Source organism: Stegastes partitus, unplaced genomic scaffold, assembly GCF_000690725.1.
Source record: "Stegastes partitus isolate 25-593 unplaced genomic scaffold, Stegastes_partitus-1.0.2 Scaffold290, whole genome shotgun sequence".
NCBI classification, from domain to species: domain Eukaryota; kingdom Metazoa; phylum Chordata; class Actinopteri; family Pomacentridae; genus Stegastes; species Stegastes partitus.
Genome location: NW_007578021.1, coordinates 139,187 through 154,244, shown reverse-complemented (window position 1 = coordinate 154,244; position 15,058 = coordinate 139,187). Strand labels below are relative to the sequence as shown.

General features: G+C 42.3%; 1 protein-coding gene across 1 annotated transcript; it reads left to right on the top strand.

Moving 5' to 3' along the window:
• The first annotated feature begins 7,731 nt into the window (after positions 1-7,731).
• LOC103358103 (fibroblast growth factor 6-like) lies at positions 7,732-14,562 on the top strand. Its single transcript, XM_008282924.1, has 3 exons — positions 7,732-8,432; positions 8,945-9,048; positions 10,963-14,562. Exons 1-3 carry the CDS (start codon positions 8,090-8,092, stop codon positions 11,137-11,139), a joined length of 624 nt encoding a protein of 207 aa, XP_008281146.1. The 5' UTR covers positions 7,732-8,089; the 3' UTR covers positions 11,140-14,562.
• The last annotated feature ends 496 nt before the right edge of the window (positions 14,563-15,058 follow it).

Genomic DNA, 15,058 nt, shown 5'->3' with positions numbered 1-15,058 from the left:
ATGTACTGGACATGATTCAGCGTGAATAAGCGTTTTTTTTTTTTCTTCCCCTAAATCACCAAGTATTTATACAAAGATATGAACATTTTGTTGTGTGATTGTTGTAAGTAGTCCACACAGCTTCCGTATTGAAATCAAAATGTTACCTGTCCCAAAAGGGAAATGTCAAACAACAGTACATTTAAGAATATATACCCGAGTTCAGAGTTTGTACAAATGATGTAACTGTGATTTTTGATCAAAGCAGGGACTTTGCTTTTTTTACTTTGTGAGTTTACTTTAGTGCAGCAGCTGTTTTGGCTCTTCGTCTGCTGCCGAATGCCTTCGTATTAGTCATCCGAACAATCCGATGACAGATTTTTCTCCATTTTTTTTTTTGGTTTGCAATTCTGTGTAGATCCTACTGACATGAGCATAAAAAATTGCTGTGTCATTGGTTGGGATTTGTAACCAGCTGAAAAGTCACCTCTGCCTCGCTCCTTTTCCCCTTAGTCACTCTACGCCTAATTTAGCAGCACACACATCTTTCGCTGCAAGGTGCACAAGCTGTACCCTTGAAAAGATATTTTTACTGGGAACTCTCCCCTCTGACGGGCTGCTCTTTGTCTTTCCCGTGCAGCTCGAAGCTTGACAAAATACTAATGAAAGAAGCAGATTTCTCATGTAGTTCAGCCATTGCGTATCCTTTACTAGCAGTGAATGTCATGCTAGTGAGGATCCCCCAGGAGTTGCTGCTTCTCCCTGTGTCACGCTTCGACAAAGCAGCAAAGGGAAAAGAGCAGAACTCGGTGCAGTTTTTGGCTGTTGAATTATACATGAGCTGGTTCAGCAAAAAAATCAGAACCCCAAGCTCCTTTCAGGGTGGTACCGTTACTGTTTTACAAGCCCCTGCTCCCTCGGATCGAAATCCAGTTGTTTTGGATCGATCACTAGATTGCCGTTCTATCTACTTGATAAGTTTTCTTGCTTGAGCAAAGGAACTCATAACTTTTTAATGGTTTAAGGGTTGGAGATAAATGGGAAATCTTGTCTTTCTGTAGAATATAGTGTCCGTTTTGCCACATACAACCATAGACAGGATGTCATAGCAGGGAATATAATATTTTTTTGACAGTGCTTGGAGCATCAAACTGGAATATCTCAACAGCTATGCTATGGATTGCAATGAAATTTGCAACAGATGTCATGGTGCCCAGTGGATGGATCTTAAAGAGGAACTGCAAGCGTAAAGATGCTTTTTGAGCTGTAAACTAAGTAATGTGACTCTACTTTGAAGAAAAAATATCAGTGGTGGTGTTAAAGTCCCTCTCTGGTATTTGATTTAACCCTAAAAACTCATAACTGTGTATATATAAATAGCAGCTTTTCTCCATGACAATAAACCCTTCCTGCCTTAAAAGGGCTTCGCTGTACCTCAAGCACACCAGCTCACCTACAAGTCTGCTCCAACACTGTAAGACTACTCTACACTACTCCATGGAAAGCTGTAACAATGGAGTAATTTAGCCAAACATGTTTGAACGAGAAACCAGTTCTGAATTCTGGGGAGAAGGATATGGAAAGGAACGCTGTGCGAGTTGATAGCGTTGGTTCCTATCCCGGTTAATTTTGTTCATGACATGTCAAAAAAAAACAAACAAAAAAAAACAAACACCAGCATACTGACATGTATACAAGGTTAAAACAACAAATGTAATTTTCACCAGAATGGAACTTTAATATTTCTTATAAACTTGTTTAAAAATCTATATTTTCTTGGTTGAAGTGCATCATGTACTGTTTTAAATAATCCTAAACCTTGCAGTGTCATTGCAGACATAGAGTTAAATATTTGGGATTTATCTACATCATGAAATATGTGTATAATGAATAGAATGTGAACGCCCTTTTCCACAGCCTCCACACTTGAGTGGGATCGAAACCGTGCTCATTTTCGAACACATGCGGATCGAGACTCACCATTGACAGGAGTTTCCACTAACCTGAGCTATTGTTCTACTTAGTATTTTTCGCTTTGGGCCCAACGGTTTGGACTTGAGCTTTTGATGGTTATAGAAACGCTACCAGACCACATTCTTGCCTTTCAGACCCTCATTCTAGCCTGCGTCTAACTAGCGTTATGTTACCACTCAGAGGCCGCCTCATCCTCTCTTGAACTTGCTCTGGCATTGGGCTGGAGCCAGCGACTCGAAGTGATACAGCTCGGGGCCAACATGGTTCACCACCACATTAATGTCTACTTCAGGGCATTCAGGAGGAAAAAGTCACCTCAAAAGAGTCCTGTGAGACACACACACCAAGCCCCTTGCTTATTTTTTTTTTTTTGCATAATAAGCAAATTGCCAACATTTACTGGATGGTTTAACACAAAATCCTTCACCAACATTGTCCAGATTAAATGTCCTAATGACTCAGGGGATCCTCTGACTTTTCCTCGAGCACCACCGTGAGGTTTTCTGTAAAACGTCTCCACTTTTAACGAATGAGTTGCCGTGAAATCTGGTGAAAATGTTCACATTCCCCTCATAGCTTTGGTGATTCTCTGACTTTTCGTTCAGCACCATCATCCGGTGACAATTTTTATTGATCCAATTGTTTGCTTTATGAACAAATACCTGTAAAGCTAATCACATGAGCTGGCACTAACTGCTGTCATTGTAAAAATAATAATCCAGTGTCTTTATGTGACTTTCCGTGCGGCTTTGGAGCGTCGTCAGTTCACACACAGTTGGACTGAGTATTATTGCCCGTCTATGCCAGTGATTCTGATGTCATGCCAGAGAAATCCTCTCTCCATCTGTGGGTCTCCCCAGCTGTTGTTTCAATATCATCTTTTAAACCCCACGTTAATAAAACAGTGATTGAAAGGGCTTTGCATCCTCCTGTATCCAGTTACTTACACCTTGGTAATATGCACAAAAGCTGTTTGTATAGCTATTTCCTCGGTCTGCTTTTCTGATTGATGTGTGTGTGTGTGTGTGTGTGTGTCCACTAAATAGATCCTATAATTGCAAAAAAGACAGCTGACGTGACAATAGTAAACTGCAGACACTTTTCTCTTGCCTGAGGCTCTAGTTTCTGTGTCGTCTACTTCAGCTCTAATATATTCAGTCAAGGCGAGCCTATCTGCTGTGTTATGTGGGCAAGTTTCCATCTACCTCCCTCTGTCCTCCGGTTGCACTGTGACTCAGGTGCAGTTGTTGGAGTTTATTCAGCTTATTCTTTGAATGGCAAATGTCACGGAGACAGTTGTTGTCTCTGTGTAACACCAGGATTTAGTATACACAATATAGATGCAATATTTTAACAGGTATGTAACACGGTGTTATGCAGTCTCATCAGAAGAGCATTTGCCTCAGGTTTTTGAATATTAGAAAGGTGTCATCACCAAAGAGCCGCCTCAGCGTCATGCCAGTGTAACACAATTAGCTGAATTAATCTCAGGAGCTCAGCAACGTCTCATTAACAGAGCCCACTCTCAATTGATTAAAGTTCCACTCTGTCAATAACCCAGTAGTTTTGTCTATTCAGGCTATTGGTTGCCGTGGTTTGCATGGCCATGTGCTTACGCAGCAAATCAAGATCCTGTCTCATTAATTTGCTATTCAGTGTGGTCCTGTCTGTCTGCTCCACTGGGAATTAAAGGAACTGGTTTTCTCTTCATTGTATCTGGTTCCAGACCTGTGATTTGCTATCCAAATGAAGTGAAGCATCATGGCAATAATTGTTTTTGCATTATTGTAATATGATGCTCTTGTTACTGTGTGGCTAATCTATGTTACCCGATAATGTGATTTCAAACAAATTTGCATTAAAAAATGATTGAAATGACCTGTTAAAGGCTAAGAACGAAGCAAGTATTCAGATCTTCTACTTAATATTAAACAAAAATACAAGTAGAATTTCTGCATTCAAAGTCTTGCTTGAACAGTTTTAAAGGTTCTGAGTGTGATATTCAGAACAACTGGATGTCAGCAGCAAAACAAACGGGTATGCCATTTATAAACAGAAAGATTATGTATACGAGGCCAACAAAAAACAATCCAGTATAAAAATTTGCCCATGCTAGCACTGAATGGCTGTAATGATTTGTCAATTCAAGTAGCAGTATCTTTACTTTCCCTGTGTCCCCTTTTCTACACTCGCATGTGTTCCACTCTGTGTGTGTCTGTTTCCACACACTGTTGGACTGAGTGGAGCAGACCCAATGTGGGCAAACAAACAGACACAAGAGAAGGAGAAGCAGAGGAGAGCCTGAAAACAGCAACAAAGACTCTCACACTGAGCTGGAATAAAACAAGTGCACCTAAATTATGGAAATAATATAAGCAAAATTCTTTGCATTTAAATTCTTTGTGCTTTTTTGGGATCCAGCTGAATGCTAGACTGCATTTTTACAATGCGTAGCTGGAAGTCATTCTTGGCCTGTTATGTGATAAACAGGGTCAAGACAGTGAGGCACACACAGATGGAGTATGACTTCCTTCTCTGCTAAGGACATAAGAACTGTACTATATCTTTCCAAAGCAGATTGCTTTCAATAATTCTGTATTTGTATGAGACAACCTTCTGTATTGCACCTTTAATTAATGTTTCTATCACAGCATAATGTTAACAATGTGTAGTTAATGTTAAACTGTGAAAGGAGCTGCACATCATGATGAACCTACAACGAACCCTGAATCAATGAAAACCCTTCTAAAGCAAGAGATGACCTTCTCAGCACCAAACAGCAGGTAGTCACAGTTGGCAACTAGCTGGTGAACACAGTGGAGCGTTTAGCCCCGAAGGAAGTAGATATTTTCTTTCAGAATTGGTAGAGAGCGGGCGCCCCTATAGCTCACCTGGTTGAGCAGGTGACCCATGACCAGGGGCTATAGTTCCCCGGCATGACATTCATGAGTTCAACTCCCGCTCACGACAGTTTGCTGCAAGATCTCTCCCCATTCTTCTCCCCGCTTTCCTGTCTCACTCTCTCACTGTCCTGAATAATAAAGGCAAATAATAATCTTTAAAAAAAAAAAGAATTAGAAAATAGAGAGCAAAAACTGAGGTTAAAAAGAGTGGATGTGTGCCGACAAAAGCACCACATCAAACTAAAAGACATGACAAAATGAATTCTGGCTGCACGGTGGCTCAGCAGTTAGCACCGTCACCTCACAGCTAGGAGGACCCTGGTTTGTGTCTCGGCCTGGGATCTTTCTACACGGAGTTTGGATGTTCTCCCTGTGCAGCGTGGGTTCTCACCAGGTTCTACGGCTTCCTGAAAAGTCCAAAAATATGCTGAGCCCCCCCCGCGACCCTAGTGAGTATTAAGTGGTGTATAGATAATGGATTAATGGACCAAATTAACTTTAAGTACTACAAGTAAAAGTACATATTCCATAAAAATATGACCTTGTGTTAAAATTTTGTATTACAAAAGTGTACTGTTACTATTAATGCATTCATGTGTAAGTATACTTTATAGTTATAGCAGGTTGAGATTAGTTTAACTGTTTTGCACAGTATTTGGAGTGAAAACAATATCTGCAATATTTGCTATTCTTAGATTGCAGAGATTTTTCTGCGGTTATGCCGAATTAGGTGTGTTACTTAAAACTGCTGTTTTTTTATACACATCTACAGTATACATGAGAAGATTCTTCACATATCAGGATATATATAAAATGTTTTGTTTTTGTTTTTCCATCGTGGGCTGCTGCTGTTTATCAGCAACAGGGCCTCTCCGGTTGCTAAGGTGGGCCTGAGGCTCTCTGGCAGCAGAAAGCACCTCGGGGCCTCAGAGCTCGGTGCTCTGTGACGTGCCGGGAATTCCCCCGAGCCTTCATCTCCCACCAGCACCCTGCAAGACGGGATGCAAACAGGGATGTAAAGGGGGGCTGAACCCAGTGCACTCAGCTTCGACTTATTTTTATTTTCACAATGTTTCATCCATATTTTAGAGACACACACAACACACTTCAAGCCCTGAAGAAGTATAGAACACTGTAGTGTATTCGTACGCAGGTATTAGAGGACTTAGATGAATGTACAGAATTTAAAGGCATATTTTTACAATACTATTGCTATGATTTCCTAAAAAAGGAATTTTAGTTGTTCAATAATTCAGTCTATAACACTTACATCTGCTTGCAGCTACAGTATGTTTTAAACCATTTATTAAAAGAGCAGCCCGTGATGTTTATGAATGCAGAATAAGGGGACATTTATCATAGAATAAATCACATTAACTTAATAAAATAAGGTCTTTCAATGGGGGGGATAAAGCAAAATTTGGTAATTTTTCTATCAGAATTGAACATTTTTTACTAATTATGAAAACCAACACCGCAGATCTCTGCTCATATATCTTTTACCACTTTATTTCTGGACCTGCACTTAGTGGGTTACACAAAACGATGCCATGTATTTGATTCATGCAGGTTATATTTTTATGTTAGTTGCAGGGTGTGTTACTTACAATAATAACGCGCAATCTGACCAGGCAGAATATCTGGTTGTGTAAACTTCCTGGACAAACAGCTAAGGAAGTGTCAGACAGGATTGCCATTTGCTCTCCTGTGACTGGCTGTGACTGTTTTTACACCTTCCTTCTAAATAAGGCAGCAGGCTGCCAGGACATATGACCACCGTCCCGATTTGGTCTCTGGACACTGTATCCATCCATCCATCCCATGATTGCTCAACGCCAATGAAAGTCAAACACACACGCACGCACACACACCCTCCCACAGGTCTCCCATGTGAGGAAGAGCCGGGTCAAGCTGTCCCAGATACATAGAGGAAGGCTGAAGGACTGGTTTAGCTTGCCTTCAAAATAATATCAGATAAAAGCACAACCAGAAAAGCATGGGGGACTTGGAGACCTAAATTCTTTTCTGGAATTAATTAACTGACTGAAATCTGACTTGCATATGCATTTTGTAATATATAAAATGAGGGAATTAACCATTTGTAGTTTTTAACTATCTATATGCTTAAAATGTGCACAGGCAATGCTGAGCACCAATATTTGCATTTTTCAGATTTTTAATATTTTACCTAAATGTTTTTTTTTTCATTATTAAAATTTATATTTAAATGGTTGGCAAATTGAAGAAATAAGAACGCTTCATTAATATTATCACACAGATATTAAAGAAATCACACTTCTTTTTTTTAACCTTAAGGTCCTAAATATGAGTTAATGTTGTTGTTTTTAATGTGACAGTGGACAAAAAATAATTATGCATTAGAGTCAGTGCTAAATACTGACATATCCCAGACTGTAATAATAATAATAATAATAATAATAATAATAATAATAATGATAAACAGCAGTGGCATCTAAAGGGTTAAAACCCTGAAAATGACTGAATGTGGTGGTGATGATCAGGGATGATTTGTTTGAAAACCGAAAGTGGAAAATGTTATCAATATAAAATAGCTTAATGTCAGGTTTTTTTTATTATTATTATTATTATTTTAACAAGAACATTTTTGTCTTTAGGGTCATTTGTGGAACTTCCTAAACAGACGCCTACGGGTCCATCCGAGATCTCCCTGTTCTGGTAGATGAGCTGATGGAGCAACGTCTCCATAAAGGGTTTTTTATGCTGAAAGGCAGCACAGGACGCGTTTCTTCTCATCCCGTCCCGCTTGCTTGGCGCTGATGTGAAGGTGCAGCAGCCCCCATCACTCCTACCAGAACTGCTGCTGCTGCTGGGCTCCTGTAACTCTCTCCTCCTCCCATCTCCTACTTTTGATGGGGGGGTGTAGCGGTGAAGTCACAGTGATGTCATTTTAGGATGTGAGAGTCGGGGGGCAAGGTGAGCTGGTTTTTGCGGTGAGTGGTGTCCCCTCCACGGCCAGCGTTGCCTGTACAGAGGCGCGGAGCGGCGAAAGATGATCATCGCCACCGGCACCAATTCAAGCTCCGACGCGCTCTGTCCCTCTCCTCCTCCTGCTCAGATCTCGGGCTATGGGGCCTTGATCTGCCTTGATCCCAAACTAAGCCTTTACCACCACCATGCCAAAGGACACAAAATAAGAAGAGTTGCATTTTTAGGGCAGGTAACTTTGACCACGTGCCCCGAAGGTAACCTGGATGGCCTCTGCGCAAAGGTGCCACTACAGTATGTCCAGCGGGGCCAGGACGCACTGGACGCTGCCAGCAGTTATTGTACTGTGGACTTCTCTCTGGGGAATCGCTTCATCTTATCCGATTCCGAGCAGGACTAATGCGACTTTGTTGGAAAAGAAGTGGGAGACCCTCTTCTCCCGCTCCTATCTGGGTATAACTGGGGGGAAATCGGAGCTCAACTGGGAGAGTGACTATTTGCAGGGCATCAAAAGAGTGCGACGACTGTACTGCAACGTGGGCATTGGGTTTCACCTGCAGGTGCTCCCGGATGGCAGGATAAGCGGTGCACACAATGAGAACCAATACAGTGAGTTGCATCCTGCAAAGCGCTGGACCCAGAAAAAGAGTGTAACCCTATGCGCAGGCTGTGTAAAAGTTAGAGCCGCTCACTTGTCTTGCATGATATTTAATCAGAGGTGTCGGCATGGTTGAAAGTTTCCGAAAGCAAAAACAGTGTACTGAGCCTTGCATCCGTGCAGTGCGAAATATCCTCCCAAGCCAAAAACATGACATGAATGCTTGAGCCAGTTTAGACGCTAACTTATTTTTACCCTGCGTCCCCCCTGCAGCAGGACACGCTCATGTCGCTCTCAGCACGCTGTAAAGCACACTCACAACGTCTAACATGCAAATTGCACGGCGCTAATTGAGCAGACAGAGCATCATCCAGTCGCAGTGCACCTGCAAGGTTACACCCATCACTGCTGCAGAGGCCAGTTACTCGACTTTGTCTCCCCCCCATCCACCCACCCACCCCCTCCCCCAGTCGCAGTGTGACTCTTGTCTTTGCTTCCCATCTTAACACTGTGTTTCGTTCAGGTCTGATAGAGATCTCCACCGTGGACCGAGGAGTGATCAGCTTGTTCGGAGTGAGGAGCGAGCTGTTTGTCGCAATGAACAGCAGGGGAAGGTTATACGGAACGGTACGTCTGTGCGCAACTACCACTGCTCGCTCTCTCTCTCTCTCTCTCTCTCTGTGTCACACATCAGTGTAAGACGAGTTCATGTAGCTGCTGCATCCACGAGTTTATGAGCGCTGTTGTGTTATTAATATGCCCCGATGATAGGGGGGCTTCACAGCAGGGTCCAAGGAGCCCCACAGGAGAGAGCTGGGTCAGAATCTGTCCGTGGTTCAAGTAGTCTGATCCTTTACTCAACTAAAAGAAGCAATACTGCAATATCTAAGCAGCTGTTCCGGAGTGAAAGTAATCTAGTATTATCAGCAAGATGTGTATGTTAATATAAGCATGTACAGTGTTACTGATCTTAATCTGCAAAGTCACTCAGGCTGTAAAGTAACTACAAGTGGAGTAAAAAGGTGCAACACATTCACCTGCAGTGTCATGAGGTAGAAATATAAAGTAGCATGACTGGAAAGACACACGTCAAAATCAAAAATTATGCAGCATTTCAGTAAATGTGCTACCCTCCACCACTTCAATCTGCATATTTTGTTTATTTCCCGTTAAAGCTGCTCCGTAGCAGTCACGCAACAAAACCGGTGACACTACAAACAGAGTCAGTCTATGAAAGTAGGTCACTTCTGACATGCTGTTTAAAGCCTTAGATGCAAAATCAAAGGCAAGTGTCTCTGAGAGATTCATGTATTTTTAGGGACCGGTGACATCAGATAATGCAGTGGGTTTTGTTTTTTTATAAAAAGAAATGTGTTATACAGCATCGTACTCAGTGATATTTATATTATTATAGAGAATCTGGACAAATGGGAGCATTGTACATACAACCTGATGAAACCTTTAATAATCAGTCTAGTGTGTAGGTTTAATATTGTGTTTAGTCTAAAAGTGTATGCAGTTAATGAATGTCCTGTTAGTTGATTTTATGTAATAAGTACATTTAGGTTTTCATTTTGCATTGAAAGATCCAACAGCTTGTGTTCATTGCTGCATATCACTCAGACTCTTTTCTCATTGTTTGAGCTTCTGTTTTAAATCATAACTTACTTCTCATGTGTGTTCAGTTAGATGTCAAATCAGAAGGTCGACTTCTCCTAAACTGTTAAGATTAAAAAACATATTTGTGAGCTTCATAGTAAGTAAAATACTGCTCCATCGACTACATGTTGTACTTTTAACTCCACATTTATCTGACACTTTTAGCCACTTCTTACTTTGCCAGTTTACTCTTTTAGTGCAAAATATTTCAAACTATTACTAATCAGCTGTGCAGCAGCATACAGCACCAATTAGCTTCTGTTTTACCATCTACGACATTAAAGTAGTGCTTGGGACGTGATCCAATGATACGCTGATTCTACGAGCCATTCTGCACAATGAGTACTTTCACTTCTGGCTGTTTGAGTATATTTCAGCATTCATTATACATGCAGGACATCACTTGGAACAAAATGTTTCCAGACTGTGGTTTTACTACTTCTTCCACAAAAGGATCAGCACAAGTATGAAACCATCAGCTTTTGTAATAGAGGGTGTGAAACTATAATAACGTGGTTAATTTATGCATTTTAAGGAGTTCATTGTGTACTTTTGTTCATCTGCAGTGTGTTTCCAGGTGTGTACTGTTTAAACTTTGGTCTTAGTTCTCTTTGGGATCAGTGTTAAGGTTGTCACCCAGTCTGTCAGTGCACCTGAGATTTTATTTTTACGACTTCAGCAGTAAAAGCAGGAAGCTGCTGTCTGCATTTGAAAAGGGCATTTCTTCTGCCACAACATGCCACCTCCTCCTGTTTCCCTCAAAGCACGCTGTCTAGGCAGGCTGCTCGCCAAAGTAAAGGTCACGTGGAAACCGTGCATAAAGTTGTGATGTCCATCCTGTGGTGAGGTTGACTGACCCCGTCTTTCCTCTGCTTTTTCTAGAGAGTCTTCAGGGACGAGTGCAAGTTCAAGGAGACTTTGCTGCCCAACAACTACAACGCCTATGAGTCTTTTGTTTACAAGGGCTTCTACATCGCCCTCAGCAAGCATGGCCGCGTAAAGAGAGGCAACAAGGCCACCACCGCCATGACTGTCACACATTTCCTCCCACGACTATGAGAGAAACTGGCAATAACTGAGTAATTTGCACATGTGGATGTTCTTCCAGGTAATATAGAAATGCATAGTCATGATATACACACCCATGGACTGCGAAAGAAAACACAAATATTTATTCTGTTATATATATGTATATTTGGATAGCTATCTTTGTATATGTATGCCATACTGTGCTGCTTATTGTTTTTATGGACGGGGGGAGTCGAAGCCTTTGCCTGTCTCACTTTACCTTGGTGCTTGCTGTAACTGAACTACGTGTCACTTCCTTTTTTTGAGATGGAGGATGAGCTATATTCTGTGCTTTTAAAGAGTGAAATGAATACTTTTTATTACCTCAAAGAACCACTTTACTAGATTAAGGGATGCATGGACTTCTGCTCAAATATCTGCTAAGTTTATCATTTCTTTTTAAACCTTTGAGCGCTTGATGGTTCCCTGCTCGATTATCGATGTCCGGCAGTGGGGGAAACTTAAATGCACTACCTTTGCTGCACGATTTAAAGGTGCCTTGGTGTTCCCACTTGTGGCCCCCTTAAACTTGCATGTAAGAGACACCCACTGGAGTCAGAAATAGGGCTGACGCTCCGGAGAGGGCCTCAGAAGGGGAGGGGAGGGGGGGGTTGACTATCTCTGGTTTATTTTCTTTTCTGTAATTAGATCGATTAAGTAATAAACAATCTGTGGTTGAGACCAGAGAGCGGTCGGCCATAGAGCCTGGCGCAAGGCCATGAGTTTGACTGTGTGGCATCGCCAGCAAATAAACAGGGTGGAAAACTTATCTATCCCAGCATGGAGAACATTTTTGTTTGGACCTGGCTTGCACAAGAATCGACTGAGCCGATAGAGCGCACAGTAGAAATGTTCCTGCACATTGTCTTGGACAGAGCTCCTACAGTAAAGTGGGTTGCTATTTTTTGCAAAGCTTTAGCTGCTGTTGAAAATGATGTCTACTGTCCATGAAACCGATGGAAATCAATGTAAATAGTTGCAAATGTAAAAGAAGAATTCAGGAGCTTTTTGATGCTGCTTAGTCGCAGTTGCCTGAACGAGGCAAAAAGAGTTCAGGCTGCACAGAGAACCATCGACGATGGTGCCTAAATGTTTTTGGTAAGAACCGTTCCCCATACGTTTGTTTCTTCAGTTCATCTTTGTGTCGGTGTGTTTGGTGGAGGACTTGCGTGCCCTGGGCCTCTTCCCCTGCTTGCCTGTGTGTTCTGCAGCAGCACTGCAGTGGCAGCGAGGTGTCTGGAGCTGAAGGCGAAGGGTCTTAAATGCAATTAAGGATGAATCAATCAAGTGTTTCGAAGGACTAAAGGAGAGTGCAGTTGGTGGACTGGAGGCACGCTGTAGTATTTCTGTGTCTGTTGGTTTTAGGCCTACTTTTATACATTTGAATGGTAGAACATTGGCACAGAAGGTTAGAAAGTCAGCAAATGATAAGTAAAGTTCAGAAATTCATAGTAGCAGTTTGTTTGGAAACCCAGAAAGCGTACCACACTTTGCAGACTCACAGTTAGTCTGCACAAATATCTTGTTACATATTCCAAAGATGTTTTTCTTGCCTCATTCTGAGAATTCCTGGGAGTCTTACAGAGTGCATCTACCCATGTAATCTCTGCAGCTGTTAACTTAAAAAAACCTGCAGCCCGCCTCACCATTAGCCTCCATCCGTTCTTGTGTGAGAGGAAGCAGGACTATTTAAATCCAGGAAAGACGTATACGAGGGAGCAGGCCCACTGTCTTTGTTGTTCGTCAAACCCCCTGCAGGAATGTGGATCTGCCAGGATGACAGGCAGCTTCCCACATACCTGAGCTCTGTCTCTCCCCCCCTGCTACCCACCTCTGCCTGTCCCTTTACCCCCCTTCCACAACTCACCGGCTGTAGGCAGGGACCTTGGGATTCCAGCTGTAACCCTGGAGCTTCCTCCTCTCCTTTCAGCCTTTTTTAGTTCAAGGTCAGAGTCTCGGACCAGCCTTGGCCCCTACCCCAGTGGCCGGGGTGCTCGGCTATATGGGTCAGACTGCTTCTGTGATATATGGATTTAACATTCGGATACAGCGAACACTTTACGCTTAAATTGAATATAACATAGTGAACTGATGACCCTGTAACTGACTGGAACATATAGTTCCCTGTCTCCTTTTTTGAACATCCCCACTTCCCTCCATGAATTTAGAGCTCCACCTCTTAAAAATGCAGCTCCACAACATGCTGTCTACTCCCCTTTCCAAGTACTCGTGTTGGGATATTTCTAGGGAGGGGACATCTGCAGAGTTAATGCGGTGTGTGAGCAGCAGAGTCACGCAGAGCCTCTCCTGCTGCACTCCAGTCCTGCAGGACGGCTCCACAGCCATCCTCAGGACGAACCCTCTCCTGCTGCTACTGCTGCTGCTGCCGGACTCAGTCCTGACCCCAGAACACCCCCGATCACCACACCGACACAGTATCACCTGCTGCTCAACAGTCTGTGCCGCACAGACCGACTTATACCAGTATTTTTCTCAAACATAAGATCTCTTGTTAGTTTTTGTTCTGAGGACGTTTTTTCTGTGCGAGTGCCGAGGCTACACCGCCAAGCAAAAGTTTCAAAAAAATGAAAAAGACTTGTTGCAGTTGTAGGTGAGGCTGCATGTAGTACCACTGATGTACATTTCTTCTCGGGAGTAAAGTGTCATTGTTTATTTTGTTTGTTTGTTTGTTTTTTTTGGCTGAAACAGCAAACAAAATACAATCTACATTTTCAGCATTTTCAGCTGAGGAAGGCGTGGAAGTAAACTTTGCGCATGCACAGCAATGAGCACTTCTCTTACCCACCTCGCATTCAAGATGTCCGACGTCTCTAGTAGCACCTTATTAAGGACATCTGGATTATGAACTAGTGTAAAGAAGAGATTTTTCTGTCAAGAAATAGAGCTGGATGTCTAAAAAAAGGAAAAGTTTGTGTCTAAAAATGAAATTCTCACCTTTCAGCTTTGACCAAAAAAATTTATTCAGATTTATCTGTTGTCTCTTTTTTTTTTTTTCTTTCCACCGCTTATCATGGGTCAAATTTAATTAAGTCAAGGTGAGGAATATCTTTTTTTATATAATGTTTAATGTACTATTAGCATGCCTGAGCCCTGAGCTTGATGAGGGGTGTGTGCTTCATGTGTTTTTTTTTTTTAAACTCCTACTCTGACGGGAGTGAGCCTCCACTCGATTCCTCTCCTCTGTTCTCATATACCTCACCTTCTGCCTTAGTTTTGGTTTTTGCTGATGACTGTAAATTAAGAAGAAACAAACTTCAGTTATTCATTTCTGAAAACAGACAATGCTAAGTAAGGATATTAAAGTTTTTTCCTTTTATTTTTGTACGTATGTGCTGTGCACAGCAGTCTACTGTATTCCTGAGATACCAATAAAAGTTTGTTTTGTTTTTTTAACTGGTTGTCTGTTAAGTTTTTCTCTGCGTGGCTGTATCGTGGATCATCTAAAATATTCTATGACATGTAAAGGTCACACTTTAAAAAATGTACAGAAGGATGATCAACAGAAAGGCCTTAATGTTCTCGATACATATGAGATGATTTAGCTGTATTAGATCAGCACCACTGCAGTAAAGTGAGGCTGTGTGACTCTGATCAGAGCTGTCGCCTCAACTCTGACAACAAGACGGAAGTTGACTGCCAAGAACGCAGCACCGCAGGCCAAATCTGCTCTCCCCCGTGGAGACATTGTGGGCCGAGTCCAACAAGGAAGAGGAGGATAAGGCTCGGTGAAAGACGACCTCGCTGGTAGAGGCATCGTCACTAGAGCGGTGGAAGTTGGTCGAGCCTGAAATCCCCCGCAGGAGGAGTCTATAAGGTGTGCCAAGGCGGTGATGCAAGCCAAACACGGCCCCTGGGTGAAATGGGAGAGTGCGAAAAACCAGAATATCAC

What these genes read in the sequence shown, in the direction of transcription:
- LOC103358103 (XM_008282924.1), top strand. Translation starts at nt 8,090, where the DNA reads ATGGCCTCTGCGCAAAGGTGCCACTACAGTATGTCCAGCGGGGCCAGG. An exon ending in ACACAATGAGAACCAATACA is followed by an intron (nt 8,433 to 8,944) that starts GTGAGTTGCATC and finishes TGTTTCGTTCAG; the next exon opens with GTCTGATAGAGATCTCCACC. An exon ending in GGGGAAGGTTATACGGAACG is followed by an intron (nt 9,049 to 10,962) that starts GTACGTCTGTGC and finishes TGCTTTTTCTAG; the next exon opens with AGAGTCTTCAGGGACGAGTG.